The sequence below is a fragment of the Panthera onca genome, chromosome C2, assembly GCF_046562875.1.
Source record: "Panthera onca isolate mPanOnc1 chromosome C2, mPanOnc1 haplotype 2, whole genome shotgun sequence".
NCBI lineage: Eukaryota > Metazoa > Chordata > Mammalia > Carnivora > Felidae > Panthera > Panthera onca.
Genome location: NC_138347.1, coordinates 55,706,960 through 55,725,295, shown reverse-complemented (window position 1 = coordinate 55,725,295; position 18,336 = coordinate 55,706,960). Strand labels below are relative to the sequence as shown.

The window sequence follows — 18,336 nt, the reverse complement described above, 5'->3', positions numbered from 1 at the left end:
CCCAGTCCATGGAAGAGTCCACTGGTAATAGAAGAGAAGGAAGTCATTAACCAAGAGAAGCAGGGAAGAGAAATGGAGAGAGTCCTCATATTCAGTCATCTCAAAAACAAAATACACCCTACATGTCCCAGTTACATGAGGCAGTTATTTCCCTTTTATGCTAAAGTCATTTGAATCTGGTTTCTGTACTTTTAACTGAAAGCATTCCAAATAATGTATGTCCGGTCAACAGTTGGTCAACTTTATCAAGCGCTACAGAATTCAGAAAATGGGAGTCCCAAGAAAGGATCACAGATTGTACATGAAGAGTCACTTCTGGGGGTGCCTGGTTGGCTCAGTTGGTTAAGCATCTGACTCTTGATTTCGGTTCAGGTCATAATATCGCGGTTCATGAGTTTGTGAGTTTGAGCCCCACATTGGGCTCTGTGTTGACAAGGTGGAGCCTTCTTGGGATTCTGTCTCCCTCTTTCTCTGTTCCTCCCCCACTTGTGCTCTCTCTCTGTCTCTAAGTAAATAAATAAACTTTAAAAAAATTAAAAATGATTCACTTGACTTCCAGAGTGTGGTTTCAGGTGAGCGGATGGGTGGGAATTATATAGCCAGGAGTAAAAGAATGTGTATCTATAGACACAGCAGAGGAGAGTAAGAATCAGTTTAGGGATTATAGAGAAACACAGGTTGATAGCAAATTTTGTTGGTTTGTTTGTTTTGTTTTTAAATATTGGGGTGATTTGTGCATATTAGTAGGTAAATAATAATGATCCTTTAAAGAAAAAATGGAAAATGGAGACAAATTAAATAATTGAAGATGCAAGATCTTGAAAGGAGAAATGGTCATGAGCATAAATAAGGTATTGGCTTTGGAAAGGAAAGTAGGTACTTCTGACGTAGGAGGGAAAGGCAACATCAGTGGGAAACTGTGACATGAAGAGAAGCGCAAGCTCACACTGTGGTCCTCAATGTGTTTTAGGATATGGGAACTGTGTGGACTCTTTTTACTATTAGGTTTCCTGATGATCTCTTCCTAGTTAATGGTAGACTTGGGTATTAAAATTACAACTTCTGAACTGTATACATCATTTTAAAGGGCGAGGAGCTTGTTTCTTTTTCCAACAGACACTTTATCCGTAACACTTTCTGCATAGTATTGTAGGCTCCTTATGCTTTTGTAATTGAACAAAGTTAACAAAGCAAGTATTGTCGTAGCAAATTGGGTAATGGTTTTGATGATAATTATCATTCTAATAAAATAGAATTGAGCAAATATAAAGAAATTATATTTAATTTGTGAAACCAAATTTATGAGAAGGGCATAATAGAATAAAGGCTAACCTCTTTAGAACTGTCTTTAAATATATCATTTACAAAATAGCAGACTGTTAAAGGCATTTTAAACTTGCCACAATTTCCACTTGAGTAAAAGCCAGATGAGGCACAATTCATATGTACTAAATAGCAACTTTTATTAAGAATTTTCTGTTCTTTGGGGGCACCTGGGTGGCTCTGTCAGTTGAGCCATCATTAATGATCTCCCATTTAATGGGATCAGGCTTCACATCAGGCTCCATGCTGACAGAGGGGAGCCTGTTTGGGATTCTCCCTATCTCTCTCTCTGCCCCTCCCCTGCTCATGCACACACACATTCTTCCTCTCCCAAAATAAATACACTTAGAAAAGAATTTTTAGTTCTTTTATAGTTATGGTGCTTTGAATCTCTACATTTATGATGGTGTGGTTATATTTTAACCTTTGAGAGATTTTCTTTTTATTATGGATTTAGCAGATCCTATTATAACATGAAGTTTTTTTTAAAGTTTATTTATTTTGAGTGAGACAGAAAGCATGAGTTGGGGAGGGGCAGAGAGAGAGGGAGAGAGAAAGAATCCTAAGCAGGCTCTGCACCGTCAGCGTATCACCTGACTTGGGGCTCGAACTCACAACTGTGAGATCGTGACCTGAGCCAAAATCAAGAGTCAGGTGCTTAACCAATTGAGCCACCCAGGCACCCCAATATGCACTTCTTCCTACCTTTTATTAAAAAAAAATTACCCTTAATTTAGCATTGGGTAACAGGTTTTGCATCAGAAGATGATTTTACATTTTGCTTAAACCTTACCACATCTTGGTTTCTTAAAAACTCCAAGAATTCTGATTTCTTAACTAATTCATAAAAGGAAAAGAGCAAAACTCTGTATTAATGGGAGGTTTACAAGATATGACCCATCTTAGGGAGGAGAATACATTCTGTTATACAGGACTAAGTTTAGATCCTCTTTGTATGTAGTATCTGAGCACTTTAGAACATGTTTTTCATCCTTCTCAAGCCTCTGTCAAATGGGAGAAATAATGCTGCTTCCCTCATAAGACCAAGAAGATAATGCATGTAAAGCACATATGATAAGGTCTGACACATAATAGCTGCATTGGAAGTGCTGGGCCTATGACAATTTCTAGAGAGTAGCAAGAGAGCACAACATTGAAGAGAGAAAATCTGGGAGGAAAAAGAACTCTTTTAACTGAAATTTATGACATGTCAACAGCATGTAGACTAAGAATTGTGAATGGCTTTTGATGAAGTCAGTGCTATGTCTGAGGAGGTTGAACTGATTGTGGTACAAAAGGGAAAAACTATCCATTTCTTCTTGGGTTTTCATATGTTCCTGCTTACACTTTGTCCTGCCTAACCCTATACAAGCTATGTGAAAATCTCTTGCCATTAGCCCATGCCCATAGAAAATATACTAAAATTTATACTCATTTGCCTTATAAAATAGAAGTATGGTCTTTTATATCCAGCTCATTTATCTTTTAAGTAAAGCCCTCTCTCTTTCTCTCTCCCTCCGTCCTCCCGCCTCTCTCTCCCTATCCCCTCCTCTTCTCCCCTTGCCCCATAAATTCCTGACATCTAGGTCTTTTGAGCATTATATATGTGCCAACTTTTGTATTTATCTTTGTGATGCACATAATTTTTTTTCAATCTGAAAGAAAAAGCTTCATTGACTAGAAAGAGAACCACTTTTCCTTTCAATCTATTGCCTTTGTAATGGTACACAATTCTGACTTTTCAAGTGTGTTTCCGAGCACTGTTTGCTTTGCCTTTGAGGTTCCCTTTAGAGCTCAGGTCCCAGAATTTGACGTTGATTCAGCCTGTAAAATCTCTGGCTGCTTCAGGTGTGAATCAGCATGTGTTGCTTTTGTGTTCTTGAAACATGTAGCTGTGCTGTGATCTAGGCTGAGCTTGATCCATAATACAGAAAACAAAGCTCACCTGTGCAGGTGCAGTGGCTTTTTGCAGTTCATTTGCAGATCTCTCAGGTCGTGCTTTCATTTGTTCATAACAATTTTCATCCACTGGTTCTGATGAGTTGAAAAGATCATGATTTACAGTGGAAAAATGAAAAATGCTGGTGCCAATAAAAATACACAACCCAAACATCATATAGCTGTAAATGTGAAACCCCCAAGAGTCATTTGATTTGTCATTTTTTGGAGATGCAAAAAAATAAGGAAGCACAAACCATTTTATGCTTCAGAATGTGGAGAAGTCTTTTGCCCTGCAGCATTACCAATAAGACAAAAGAAGGTCACTTAGGATAAGGACTAGATCATATTAATTTATGCCATTTCAGGACATGACAGGCTCAACTTAAACTACCATTTAGATGTTAGAGATCCCATGTGTTCTATTTAGCCATGATTGCAAATGGTGCACGGTGGTGGCACAGTATAGTGCACATGCACTGATGATTGAAATTTGGCAATTCTTTCCATGAGTGAGAAGTTTTACTTAAAGGCATTTTATTTATTTTTTATTTTTTTTAAGTTTATTTATTTTGGAGTGGTGGGGCAGAGAGGAAGAGAGAGAGAGAGAATCTCAAGCAGGCACTACACTGTCAGTGCAGAGCATGACGCGAGGCTCAAACTCAGGAGCTGTGAAATTATGACCTGAGTCAAAGTCGGATGCTTAATGGACAGAGCCACCCAGGCACCCCATACTCAGAATCATTTTAAAACCTATGTCCTATTTTTTTTATGTTTTTTAAAAATTCTTATTTAATTTATTTTTTCAACTTTTAAAAAAATGTTTATTTATTTATTTTTTGAGAGAGGGAGAGAGAGAGTGAGAGAGAGAGAGAGAGAGAGAGAGCAGGGGAGGGGCAGAGAGAGAGGGAGACAGAATCCCAGGCAGGCTCCGTGCTGTCAGCACAGAGCCTGACGTGGGGCTTGAACCCATGAACCATGAGATCATGACCTGAGCCGAAACCAAGAGTTGGACGCTTAACCAACTGAGCCACCCAGGCACCCCTTTAATTTATTTTTTTAATTTATATCCAAGTTAGTTAGCATCTAGTGCAACAATGATTTCAGGAGTAGATTCCTTAATGCCCCTTAGCCCATCCCCCCTCCCACAACCCCTCTAATAACCCCGTTTGTTCTCCATATTTAAGAGTCTCTTATGTTTTTGTCCCTCTCCATGTTTTTATATTATTCTTGCTTCCCTTATGCTCATCTGTTTTGTATCTTAAAGTCTTCATATGAGTGCAGTCATATGATATTTGTCTTTCTCTGACTAATTTCACTTAGCATAATAGCCTCCAGTTCCATCCACGTAGTTGCAAACGGCAAGATTTCATTCTTTTTGATTGCCGAGTAATACTCCACTGTATATATACATACACCACGTCTTTATCCATTCATCCATTGATGGACATTTGGGCTCTTTCCTTACTTTGGCTATTGTTGATAGTGCTGCTATAAACGTTGGGGTGCATGTGCCCCTTCGAAATCTATGTCCTATTTTTGAAAAAGAATGTTTAGATTATGACTTTTGTCCCATATATCAGTGACAGTTCAGCCAGGCTGTTTTGAGGGTATGGAACTATGAAATGCTGGTCCTAAGTACTTAGAGTTTTTGTGCAACAGCCAGCAGACCTGTGCTCATTTCATCCTGTAGGGACATGCATAATAAATTATCCATCCCTTTCTTTCCCCCCAGATAGGCCTATATGAAAGGGAAAAGAAAGAGAGAAAGAGTGACTTGTAGGATGGCCTGTCACCTGACAGAAATGTGGATTGCACCACTTTGATCCCACATAAAGAAAGATACATTTACTAATATAATGCAAGTTATCTTATAATCATTCAACCATTTCTGAAAAGTAACACAGAGGAGTGATGTTTCTCAAAGAATGGTCCATGGAAAACATGCATGACAATCACCTGGAGATTTGTCAACTAGCAAATTCTGGCCCTACTAAATCAGAGCCTGTGGGGTGGCACCTGTGTTCCCTTAGATACAGAAATTGCAGATATGGTGGGTTTTGCACCACCAGAGTACGTAAGAATTGAAACCTCAGACATTATAGGTGGGTACCACGATTCTGCAAGGTGAAACAGGAGGGCAAATTATAGGATAGTCCTAAAAAGTAGTTTTGATTTCTCAGAGTATAGAGACTAGAAGACACTTTACAAAGAAGGGAAAGACAAAGATTAAATAATATTTTGAAGCCTTTAATAGTCTCACATTCCTAACTTTAGGAGAATTGCATGGTGTTTTGATACACAGAGATTCAGAGAGTTTAGTCCATTCCTGGAAATCTCTGTTAACCCCTAACTTTCCTATCAGGAATTAAGTGAAGGACTTGTAGGGCCAGGATGGGGTTAAATACTAGCATTTACCCTTATGGCTTCTCTAATCAGAGCTCTGGGATCAGATCATTGTTATCTGTTTTAAGGAGTTTAGTGGCATTTTGTTTTGGAGTGGTTGGGATGTTTCAAGGAATACGGGAAGCTGGGAATTGAAAAGTACTTGTTACCTAAGAACAAAAAAATATAACCCACTCAGTGGCGATGTAGCTCTTTTCTTTCCCCATTTGCCCTTAACGTAGCCCTAGATTCTCTACTTAGCCTGAGCAGATAAAATACAGGAAACCAGAGTACGTGTTCATTGTTCCAGATTATTCAGCGTAGATTTGCTTTTGTAGACAGTGCCAAGCACTGTTTCCCTGAGCTATTTTCTGTTCTAGAAATATCTTTATTTCATAGAATTGTGTGTGTCAAAATTCATAGTAACAGGGTCTTCCTGTATTCACATTTCTTCTAGAGTAAAACAAAGAGAATATAGAAAAACAGGATGTTGACTTACACTGAGTATTTCAACACAATTTACAATATGTAGCTTTGGAAATATATACTAAATAAAATGCTAAATATTGTTGAATTTATGGTTACCATTTGGGAAGTTTAAATGTGATTGCAACCAAAAATAAGCCACCTCAAAATGCTGTGGGAGTAAGGGGAGGGATATTAATTTGTAGATAAATATAATTTCTGGAAACATAAAACTTACCTGGGACCACATCATCTAAGTTACCATAAATTGGTGTGTCTTCAATATAATACTCATCCTCCCTATAATAATGAAAAATAATTTATCTTATTAGAATCCACTTTATACACAGTTCTTACCTGGTTTCTCAGCTAAATTCAATATACGATTATATGTTCTTGTTTAACCGCAGCCAACCAAGGTAGATATATTTATGATGCAAGAGCACATGTGTGCCTGCGTGCCTGTGTGTGTGTTCATTTGAATAGGGTTTGTTTGGACTGTTCAGATAATAACAGCAAATACTTATTTAGCACTTAATGGTTGTCAGATGTTACTGGAACTGCAAGTTCATTTATTCATTTATTCCATTCTCAAAACAATCTGACCAGATAGGCACTATAGCATTCCCATTTAATAGATAAGGAACTTGAGGCACAAAGAAGTCCTATAATGTGAAGGTGAGAAGACTAGTCAGTGTCAGAGCTGTGACTAGAACCTAGGTTATCTATGGTCTTAATTATACATTATACTGCCTGTTTACATCCCCAGACTATTACTCTGAATCATCTGCTGAAACTGTGTTTACTAAATACTAATTGACAGTGATGCTTAGGAAATAAAAGGCCGAAGGAATATTGTAGAGTCAGGTTGGAAGGTGTAGCAAAATGACTGATCACCTATTCTATCCAGATGTTGTGCTAAATGTTTTATATACATTATACCAAAGTTCTAGGGAAATTCTGCAGAAATATTATTTTCCACTTTACAGACGGGAAGTCTGAGAATCAGCTAGATTAACATTATTTTCCTTAGCCTTATGTGTAATGCCAGCAATAAGTACCAGTTCGGAAAGCTTTTCTTTATGCCAGTGCTCATTCAACCCTCAGAACAATTCTGAGATGCTTTTTCTTTTTAAATCCCCACTGTGCATACAAGGAATTTGCAACTCCTAGAGTTAAAGTGGCCAAAGACAAGGATAGTAACTCGCAGTGCTAGGATTGTAATGCAAGTCTGGTCCAAAAGCCCTAAATATTATTTGCTCTTGATGTTTGATTAAATTTCCTTACAGCTTCATCTGAGTAATCCTTTTAGGATTAGAGTAGACATCTTACCATTGTCACCAGACAGTGACAATGGTCCTGGTGACCAGCTTTCACAATGGCAGGCTGGGAACAGAGGAACATATCAGGCAGTGAGAGTGGCATTTCATAAAATAGTAGCAACTGCTTTAACTTTGAGATTACATATCATCATGAGCTGGAGGGAACTGCATGAAAAGAAAAAAGAACACTTAACTGATCTCAAGGCATAACACCTATGTTACTCCCTATGCTTCTGAAAGAAGGCACAGTATATGTAAATAGTAAGTAGGTGTCCTAAAAAAAAAAAAAAATCAAATGATACCTGTATGAAATGGTTTGAAAAGTCCAGATGTTGGCATGTTTTTCTCTTATCTGATAAGAAAGGAACTCATCTGTAACCTTTCTTTCCATCACTAATTCAATACAGCTTAATATTGGGATATGGAGTAGTCCCTGTTCATGGTTTTTCTCTGGCTATGCAGAGAATATAACAGCAAAAGGTGAAGAATTTTTAATAAGACAATCCATCCATTTTCCTAGCTTACATAGATAGCAGATACAACCTGCAAATGATAAATCATGTCCAAAAAATGAATATCATTTCATTCCCTATGAATGAAAATAAGATGTGATTTATAATGCAGTGCCCTATGTCTATAGGCAGGTCTCAAATGATTAATCATCCGAAATAAACTATTACAAAGGAACAGTTGCCTAACCAACAAATTAAAAAATATATTTTTACTTGGCAATGCCAAATAGCTCCAGCCTATTGCAAATATCTAATAAACTCTAAGCACAAATATTTGGCAGTGTTTTATGTAGAAGATCAACTACTATTAAAAATAGATTAATAAATAAAGTCATATCCTAGAGGCTAGTCCATTGTTCTGAACATGTCTTAAATGGTCCTCTGACCAAAAAGCACATTTACTGACACTCCAACGTCTAAAATAATGTTAATTATATCTTTTACTGGGGGCCAAATTTTCTACTTTAGCATATATTTTCTGTATTCCCTATTTTTAAAGTTTTAATTTCATCATTATTTTATTGTGAAGAAGTCCTTTTAGAAAAGTGGTTGAATACTTTATTATCTAAGTAGATTAAATAAGTAAATTCAGTTTTTAAAAAAATCAGTACTTCCATCCGAGTGACTTTGGACATAAATTCTCTAAGTTTCAATTTCCTTATTTATAAAACAAGTTTATTAAACTATTTAATCACTATTTTTCTTTTCAGCTCTGAAATTCTATGATATGAATGTAGGGTTCCAACATCCAAATAAAAATGGAAGATATTTCTATAAAACTAAATAAAGCTATTTTAAGGGGCCAGAAAGTTGTGAGGTTGCAAAAAGAGCAAGCTTAGGGGTCTATCAGGAATTCTGGTAAGTGTTACCCTGATTTGCTTAGTAGGCATTTCTTCAAATTGTCAGATATATATGTTAGGCTCCATTAGTGTGTAACGTTTTTTAAAGCCATAAGAGGAGATAAAACTACTTTATGGAATGAGTATAGATAGAGAAGAGTTTCATGAGATTAGCCCTGAACACTCTGATGTCAAAGGTTCAGGAATCAGCAGAGGAGAAGGAGCCGCTGGTAAGAAGGAAAATCAAAGATGGAGGTGGGGGGGGCACCCAGAGCCTAGAGAAGTAAGTGTCTCAAGAAGTAGAGAGCATCGATGTATCAAATGCTACAGATGGACTGTATACAATGACACTAACATTTGGCCATGTGGATTTCAATGGTGACCTTGACAAGAGCTGAGTTGGTAGATTACTGAGGGCAGAAAATTTTTTTTTTTAATTTTGTTTTTTTATTATTTTTTTTTATTTTTTAATATATGAAATTTACTGTCAAATTGGTTTCCATACAACACCCAGTGCTCATCCCAAAAGGTGCCCTCCTCAATACTCATCACCCACCCTGCCCTCCCTCCCACCCCCCATCAACCCTCAGTTTGTTCTCAGTTTTTAACAGTCTCTTATGCTTTGGCTCTCTCCCACTCTAACCTCTTTTTTTTTTTTTTTTCCCTTCCCCTCCCCCATGGGTTTCTGTTATGTTTCTCAGGATCCACATAAGAGTGAAACCATATGGTATCTGTCTTTCTCTGTATGGCTTATTTCACTTAGCATCACACTCTCCAGTTCCATCCACGTTGCTACAAAAGGCCATATTTCATTTTTTCTCATGAGGGCAGAAAATTGAATAGAGTAGGTTCAGGAAAGAAGAGAAGAGGAGGAGAAGCCAGAAAATGCAGACAGAACATAGATGGAACTGTCATGTTTTGCCGTAAAAGGTGCAGAGCAATGGGGATGTAGCAATCTAGTATCAAGTATCTAGTATCTAGTATCAAGGAAGCTTTTCTTGTTTTCTTTTCTTTCCTTTTGTTTTTTTTGAATGAGACAATACTCTTTATATATTGAAAGGAATAATACAAAAAGAAGAAGAAATGATACAGGAGGAAAAAGGGAAAGTTGCTGAAGGGATGGGTCCTGAGTACATGCTTACTGAATTTTTACTTTCTTTGCCAGGGACTGTGCCATGGCTGTAGCTGTCTTGAACTTGGGGTGAGAGGACCAAGCATAGACCCCTGGTCCTGGGGAAGAGTATAAACCTTAGCAGTGGCTTTGTACAGTTAGAGACTAAGAAGTGAATCCAGTGGTATTCCCTGTGAAGGGGATGGTCAATGGATTCTCAGAGCAGTGATATCTAATACTAAATTTTTATTCTCTTGCTCAGTGTTCCAATTTTCTTCTAAAATATCCACTCTTTGTAGCCTATTAAAGATAAGGCACTTGTATTGCCAGTGCTTTGGAGCACTTGAAAAGAAGGATCTTTCACCACGTTTTTGGGGAATGGACAATAGAAAGATCTGCCAGCATGAAGAATTCTAAAGATATGGGGAAAGACACCTAGAGCAGTGACACAGAGCTAAGTGTGACAAAAGGACAATCAAGAATAAGATTTGATTTGGGGGGGTGGGGAGCTGGGTGGCTCAGTTGGTTGAGCGTCCAACTTCAGCTCAGGTCATGATCTCACGGCTTGTGAGTTCGAGCCCCACGTCAGGCTCTGTGCTGACAGTTCAGAGCCTGGAGCCTGCATCAGATTCTGTGTCTCCCTCTCTCCCTCTCTCTCTCTGCCCCTCCCCTGGTCACACTCTGTCTCTCTCTCTCTCTCAAAAGTAAATAAAAATATTTTAAAAATTAATAAAAAAAAGAATAAGACTTTTGAAACCTATCTGTACTTCTCAAGGATTTTTTTTATTAAGTTTTTTTTATTTCTTTGGAAAGAGAGATAGAGACAGCATGAGTAGGGGAGGGGCAAAGAGAGAGGGAGAGAGAGAATCCCAAGCAGGCTTCCTGCTGTCAGTGCAGAGCCCAATGTGGGGCTCAAACTCACGAAATTGTGAGATCAGGAACTGAGCTGAAACCAAGAGTTGGGTGCTTAATGGACTGAGCCACCCAGGCGCCCCTCAAGAATTCTTAGGAAGAAATTCTTAAGAAGGGTTAAAGCATGGCTTACAGTTATTTGTACATTAAAACTAATAAACAGAAGGCTGGAAAATGTGGAGCTATTTTGGTTACAAGTGTGGCAGTGATCACGGTGAGGGCCTCAACTCCCTATCCACTTTGATGTCTGGGAAGGCTACTCAGAAGTTCTCTTGTCACAAGGATCCTCCTTCTTGAGAATGGATGAGGACAGCTAAAACCAGAAGTCTGGTCCCAGGCACTAGGTTAGTGTATTTAGTAAAGAGGGGAAGTGAATGGAGCCTACAGAGCCCCAGAAATCCAAGAAGTCATCTTAAGATGGAAGAATGGCTGAGATGAGACCTGTTTTGTCATAAAATCATGTTTCAGTGTCACCCAGAAGCAGACCGTGCAAAAAGCTGCTGAGAATCTGTCCTAAGTTTTTTGCAACAGACTCTGAAACTAAGGAGTCATGATGTGTTTAAAGTAGTCATAAACCTGAACTGATTTCTGAAATTAGAGGGTAAATATACCGTAAACGGGCAGGAATTTTCTTAGACCTTAATTTTCATCTGATAAAGCAGTACCTTTGTTTTTAAATCAACTCTGCTTTGTATGGAAAGCATTATATTATAATCTGTATTTTTCAGATGATACAGCTGAAGTTCACCAATGCTCATTTTCCTAAGACTACAAGCTTAGTAATTACAAGAGTTTGATTAAAATCCAGAATTGTCTAGATCTCAAATCCATGATATACCCACTGTATAATACTTCTAACACAGATCAAAAGACCAGAATTGTGTAGAATTCTATTTTAAAGGAAAAATAAAGTGGCCCAGAGGTAAATGCCAGGATGTGTGTATACGACTTTCTGTTAAATATAGATGCTACATTGTCTTTAAAGTGATCACATTTTTGACCTACTAGTGCAGGAAGGGCAGGGATTTGGGGAAGCAGGAAGACAAGATCAGAGAAGCAAAGTTCTTTCCCTTCTAGCATGGCTTCCCACCCAAACCACTGTTGGGTAGGGGTGGAAAGAGGGTGCAGTGGGGGAGCCCTAGCCTCAAACCATCTAAGAACTGAGGAGGTGTCACTAATTTTACTTCTACCTAAGAAAGATAGCTTTTATTTCCACTTGCTGTTTTCATGCTGAAGTTTTAATGGCTAGAGATAATTTCACATATTTTGTTTTTCCTGGAGCCTCCATGCCCTTCCTACAGTGGTGATTTTGGCTCCCAGACTACATAATCAGAAATAGACAAGCTGTGAAGTACAGACATAAACTTGTGAATTAACATGCCACCCACTTTTCATAGATAAAGTCTGCATCACATATTCAAATTATGCTTAAATTGAGACTTGTTACAATAGATAAGATTAAATCCGTGAGGGAAGGATCTACATCTTTCCATCTTTGCATCTCTTGTCTACCACAATTCCTATTTGTTGAACCAATATTTGTTCAATGTATGAATGAGTAAGTGTTATAAAAGAACCAGCCTCTTTTTCGCATTTGCCCTATAGGTAAGGGCCTACTTACTTTGAGATGGGTATTTTACCAATTTTCCCTTCTGACTCTTAGCATCCTGATCCAAGAGTACCTACCCAGTCTTTAGCAGAATGATCAAATCACTAGATGTTCTATCACATTGCATCTTAATTACCTCTCAAATGATAATTATCATATAAATCGTCTAAGAGATTAACTTCTACATGGTTATATAGGATTTTCTTTGTCATGTTGTTTGCTGTAACCAAATCAGCAAATCAATCTTGATATGAGATAATGAATTGAAAATTATCTCATGTTATAGAACCAATGTTAAACTGTAAAAATAAAGATTTTCTTCTTTGTGTGAATCTGCCTGCAGCTTAGATCCTGAATCTGCCAGAGATATTTCCACATGGAGAAAAATTTTAAAAAGTTCTTTTTAAAGGCTAACAAAAAGCTTATAATCTTATCCTACCCAGTGAGAAAGCTCTGTGTTTGTGAAAGACCTTTCTGCCTTTCAGTCTACTATTTCAGAAAGGTCTTGAAGAGTCCTCTAGGAAATTCTCTATATTTAGATGGTTTTTTTTTAACCTAAAGGAGAAATTTCCAATGTAATAACACAGTTGGGCCAGAATATACTGTGCAAGAAAATGAAAATTCTTTACTATTGTTTATACCATAAACCTTTTTTTATAAGGAAAAATCATACAAACTTCCCTGCAACTAATTCAACAGGTGTTAAAGAGAATAAGTTATATCTATAACCATATATAATTTTAGGGTTGATTTATCACAGTTCCCTATTGATTGACATTACTTTTCAAAGGAGCACACCACGAAGCATCTTCATGTATTTGTGTATGTATGTATATCTTTTTTTAATTTTTTAAAACATTTATTCATTTTTGAGAGAGAGAGAGTGTGAGCGGGTGAGGGGCAGAGAGAGGGAGGCAAAGAATCTGAGCTGTTAACCCGGAATCTGATGCAGGGCTCAAACTCATGCACCATGAGATCATGACCTGAGCCAAAGTGGGATGCTTAAACTGAACCACCCAGGCACCCCTGTATATCTTAAATTTTATTAGGTATTGCTAGATTCCTTTTCCACCCTGGTTTCTTAAGGGCCACACAATTCTATATATAATCAGACTGAATTCTTACAATCTGATTTGAATCATAATCTAGGATATAGCCTTTTGAAATTGACAAGAATTCTGTAGATACCAGGTTAGAGTCTCACTTCGTCCCTTAACCAGCTCTGTTATTGACTCAGGATGAGTAACTAGGGAAAATAATAACAGTATAGTTCTTGATCTTCAGATAGGAGTAAAAATAATTAAAACTCACTTTTCATTTTATTTTTACCCAAATGTGACAACCCCAAGCCAAACCTAAAAGCAATATAGCATTTATTACTTCCCCTTATTAGTTGGGAATCATAATATGGAACTTATTTTCTACATACCTGGGAATGTAGTCTTCAGTGCATCTGTACATTTTACCTGAAAGATATTAAAAATAGATAAATTAAAGAAGTTGACATTACATTTGTTAAAGCTTCTTGAGAATATTGTAAGGGGAGCTTAGCCTCATTGTCCTCAGTATCAGTTAATATCTTAAATCAAGACAGTTGGCCACCACTACCAGATATAATGATCTTATCTCATTTGGGCCATTCTTCTCTCTTGGAAATTTGAGGTGGAAACACAACACAGTCTGGAAGTGATATAGAGCCTTCATGTGTGGCCATTTTATGCAGGGGAACACCAAGTGATGAACATGGGGACCTCTACCCCTGCCTTTCCGGTGGGCAATCCAAGGTAGGTGGGGCACACTGTCCCTTCTGTCTTCACATTCCATGAAACAGCTCTGCCTCCTTCTGTCATATTTCCCTCTTTGCCCTTGGTGATTTGAATAAGCTTTTCTTCCCTACCAAAAACAAACAAAAAAATATGAAACAAAACAAATCCTAGAAGACTTATGTATTTATTTCTGAAGTGTCTGTTAACACTTCTTGTCACATGAACAGGAACATAAAAATTATGTTCAGGAAGTTGCTCTGGATGTGATTCTATCTCATCCACATGGGCAAATGCAAGTAAGGGCAGATGAAGATTCTAAGGAGAAGAGAACTGTAAAAAGTTGGGAACACAGTCTAAAAGTAACCAAAACAGTAGAGTGGGTTTTTAGGAAAAACAGTATAGGGGCGCCTGGGTGGCGCAGTCGGTTAAGCGTCCGACTTCAGCTCAGGTCACGATCTCACGGTCCGTGAGTTCGAGCCCCGCGTCGGGCTCTGGGCTGATGGTTCAGAGCCTGGAGCCTGCTTCCGATTCTGTGTCTCCCTCTCTCTCTGCCCCTCCCCTGTTCATGCTCTGTCTCTCTCTGTCTCAAAAATAAATAAACGTTAAAAAAAAAAAAAAGAAAGAAAGAAAAACAGTATACTGGTCTGCAGTGACAATACTGACCAGAGATCTGATGTAGGCTTATAAAAACCATGAAAAAATTATGTGCCAAGTTTCCAAAAGGAACCCACTGTTAAAACCTTGAAGATGGTGGCTCAAATGCAAATAAAAGGAAGTATTCTTACTTCAAATTAAATATGTATGTTTAAACTGGAAAAAAATAGTTTTAAGAATTTTTTTGGTGAAAAGCAATAGACTCATAAAGAATTATTGAGAGAAATTAAGGGAAAATTAGGACACAGTTTTAATAATTAAGATTAATATTATAACAAGTCTGTATTATCTGTTCATCAGTAAATTTTCTTAGATGTTTAATTGAATGGATATAGCAAATACTGTGATATGTGGTATATTTTGACTGTATGTTATTCAACCTGGCATTAAATAGCAAAATCTTGTGAAAGCTATTTCTATAAAAATGAAGCCCATCATTATCTGAGTGTCTGGCAATATCACAGAGAAAATAGTGACCAAAGGGTGATCTTTCAGTTTCAACACACAAAAAAAACACCATATTGGTAGGGAACTGGCAAAAATATTTTCAAATGACTGAGTAAGTCACCAAACAACTAGGTAGATTATTTTTAGTTAGATTTATGTGTGACAAAGCTAAGTTATTCTTCAGAGAGGTCATTAACTGTTAGAGAAACATTATTGGGACAAATTATTAAAATCATCATGTTGGGGGATGAAATGGACCTGTCACATGTCAGTGTGTTTGGAAGAATTCTGTGAAGGACCAAATGTAGGAAGTTTTGCAGAGCATGTATACGTAGCATCTATGGGGCCAAAAATGATTAGTGTGATCCACTTAGGATATATCTGAAAGGCTCCTCTTCTAGCCCACAGGCAATGCCCTAACATGACCTGCATATAAAAGATGCAGTCATTTCGACTACCTTCAGATTAGTCTTGTGAACATGAACACAGATGGATGTTGAGGGAGGCTAGAGAAGTCTACTGTTGCACAGAGCCACAAGTTAATGGAGACACAAGATCGGAAAGCTTCAGAAACATAAATAATATCAATAAACATAAGAAAAATTAGCTAGTATAGACGAGAATATTGAAAACTGGAAAATACAAAGTATGTGTTGAGTTCTTTTTAAATGACAGAAATGTTTATACTCAGGTCGTTAATTATTGTTCATATTTGCCTGGAATTAAAATGCATATACAAGAATTTAGTCAAATGGTAGCCTGATGTAACAGAAAAATTCAAGGTGAGAAATCAGAAGAGTGGATATGGGTAGCAGTTCTTCAGTGCATTTGCCATGTGCCAACATGCAAATCACTTTTAAAACTCTGATTCTCGGGGCACCTGCGTGGCTCAGTCGGTTGAACATCCGACTCTTGATCTCATCTCAGGTCATCATCTCACAGTTCATGAGTTCAAGCTCCATGTCGGGCTTTGTGTTGTTGTCATCACAGATCCTGTTTGGAATTCTCTCTCCCTCTCTCTCTGCCCCTACCCCACTCATGCTCTGTCATTCTCTCTCTCAAAATAAATAAACTTAAAAAAAAAAAAAAAAACACTCTTCATTAAAAAAAAACAACAAAATACCTGTGATTATCTTTATCCATAGAGATAATAATGCCAACAGCATGTGAGTAGATGTAGAAGATAAATGAAATAATTTTTGTTAAAAACATTTTAGAAAATGACAGTTGATTTTCAATATTGTACATTCTAAATCCAATCATATAATAAGCCACAACTTGACTGTGCTGATTTGAATTCAATCTCTTCATTAAATGGATTAGCTGAAAACAAGTTGGTATAATTAAAATGCAATTTTAATTGCAAGTAAAGCTTGATTTGTAGTGAAATGACCGAATCTCACTTCTGGCAAGAGGATTGTCATCAAGTAAGTGTTAAATTGAAAGAAAAAATTAAAAATAAACAAAGAATTTGAAGGCAAAAATAAAGAGTGACATTACTTAAATAGAATAAGAAAACATAGGCATGGGGTCAAAGGTTACCCCACACAGACTAGTAGTTTTAAATGTTTTTTATTTTTATTTTTTTATTTTTATTTTTGAGAGAGAGAGAGAGAGAGAGAGAGAGAGGAGAGGAGAGGAGCAGAGAGAGGGAGACAGAAGATCCAAGCTGACAGCAGAGAGCCCAACGTAGGGCTCAAACTCACAACTCCTGAGGTCATGACCCAGCTGAAGTCAGATGCTTAACTGACTGAGCCACCCAGGAGCTCCCAGACTAATATTTTTAAAAGATAATGTGGATTTTCCAGTTGGAGGTGCTTGGAGTATGAATGTTGGTACCTGGAAACTATACTAACGTGATGTGTGAAAGGATAGCTCTATGGAAAGAAAATGTTGGATGGATTATCAGTAGAGAAAAGGAAAACTAGGTTTGGACCAAAAAGATTTGTGGGAAAAAGAAAACAGAAGCCACTATATGAAGGATACAATATAACGATGTGATGCTTACATGGAAGGAAAGGAAATTAAAACAATGTGGGGAAAAAAGTAAGTACTGGGTAAAGGACATGATACATCAAGACCAATCATATTGAAGAAGCACCCAGAAATGGTCCTTCAAAAGGTCAAGGACACCACCTTCTCCACTCCTCTTAGAATTTAAATGTGTATTCCGGAGCTGGAGATCTGTACTTGTGTGGTTTTAGTTTTACATCCTTAATATAAGAAGTATGGTAGTATATGATTTCTTTAAATAGGGGAGTGGTAGGGGTGCCTGGGTGGCTCAGTTGGTTAAGCATCCGACTTCGGCTGAGGTCATGATCTCACGTTGTGTGAGTTCAAGCCCCAAGTCGGGGTCTGTGCTGACAGCTCAGAACCTGGGGCCTGCCTCAGATCCTGTGTCTCCCTCTCTCTCTGCTCCTCCCCTCCTCACTCTCTCTCTCTCTCTCTCTCTCAAAAATGAATAAACATTAAAAAAAATAAATAGGGGAGTGGTAATCAAAAGTTTAGAGGTTGGAGCTAAGGAGAAAGGTCACAGCAAGCTCAGGCTCCTGAATAGAGTTTGCTCCGTCATGAAGGCTTATAAGTTTAGTTAAAAATAGGGGTGCCTGGGTGGTTCAGTCAGTTAAGTGACCAACTCTTGATTTTGGCTCAGGTCATGGTCTCACAGTTCATGAGTCTGAGCCCCACATCTGGCTCTGTGCTGACAGTGTGGAGCCTGCTTGGGATTCTCTCTCTCTCTCTCTCTCTCTCTCTCTCTCTCTCCTCTCTCTCTCCCTCTCTCCCTCTCTCTCTCCTCTCTCTCTCCTCTCTCTCTCCTCTCTCTCTCCTCTCTCTCTCCCCTCCCTCTCTTTCTGTCCCCTCTGCCTCTCTCTCTCTCAAAATAAACTTAAAAAAATGTTTTTAATAAAAATAAATGACATGATTTAAAAGCTACCCAATTATCTCAGTGATATTTAGTCAAATAAAAAGCAGTTTTTATGTTGCTATGAAGCAGTTGCATTTGCAAGATTCTGTGTGAGAAGAACTGGGTGAGTTTTCATAATCCTTTCTAT

General features: G+C 37.7%; 1 protein-coding gene across 3 annotated transcripts in view; it reads right to left on the bottom strand.

Annotated features, from left to right (window-relative positions):
• Positions 1-18,336, bottom strand: part of TRAT1 (T cell receptor associated transmembrane adaptor 1) — a 39,785-nt gene that overhangs the window by 4,082 nt on the left and 17,367 nt on the right. For all 3 annotated transcript variants that reach the window (XM_060640086.3, XM_060640088.3, XM_060640087.3), the window contains 3 exons: positions 13,846-13,882; positions 6,350-6,411; positions 3,269-3,357 (listed from right to left, as the gene is read on the bottom strand). In XM_060640086.3, coding sequence (XP_060496069.1) covers positions 3,269-3,357; positions 6,350-6,411; positions 13,846-13,882 — 188 coding nt within the window. The remainder of the gene's footprint in view (positions 1-3,268; positions 3,358-6,349; positions 6,412-13,845; positions 13,883-18,336) is intronic.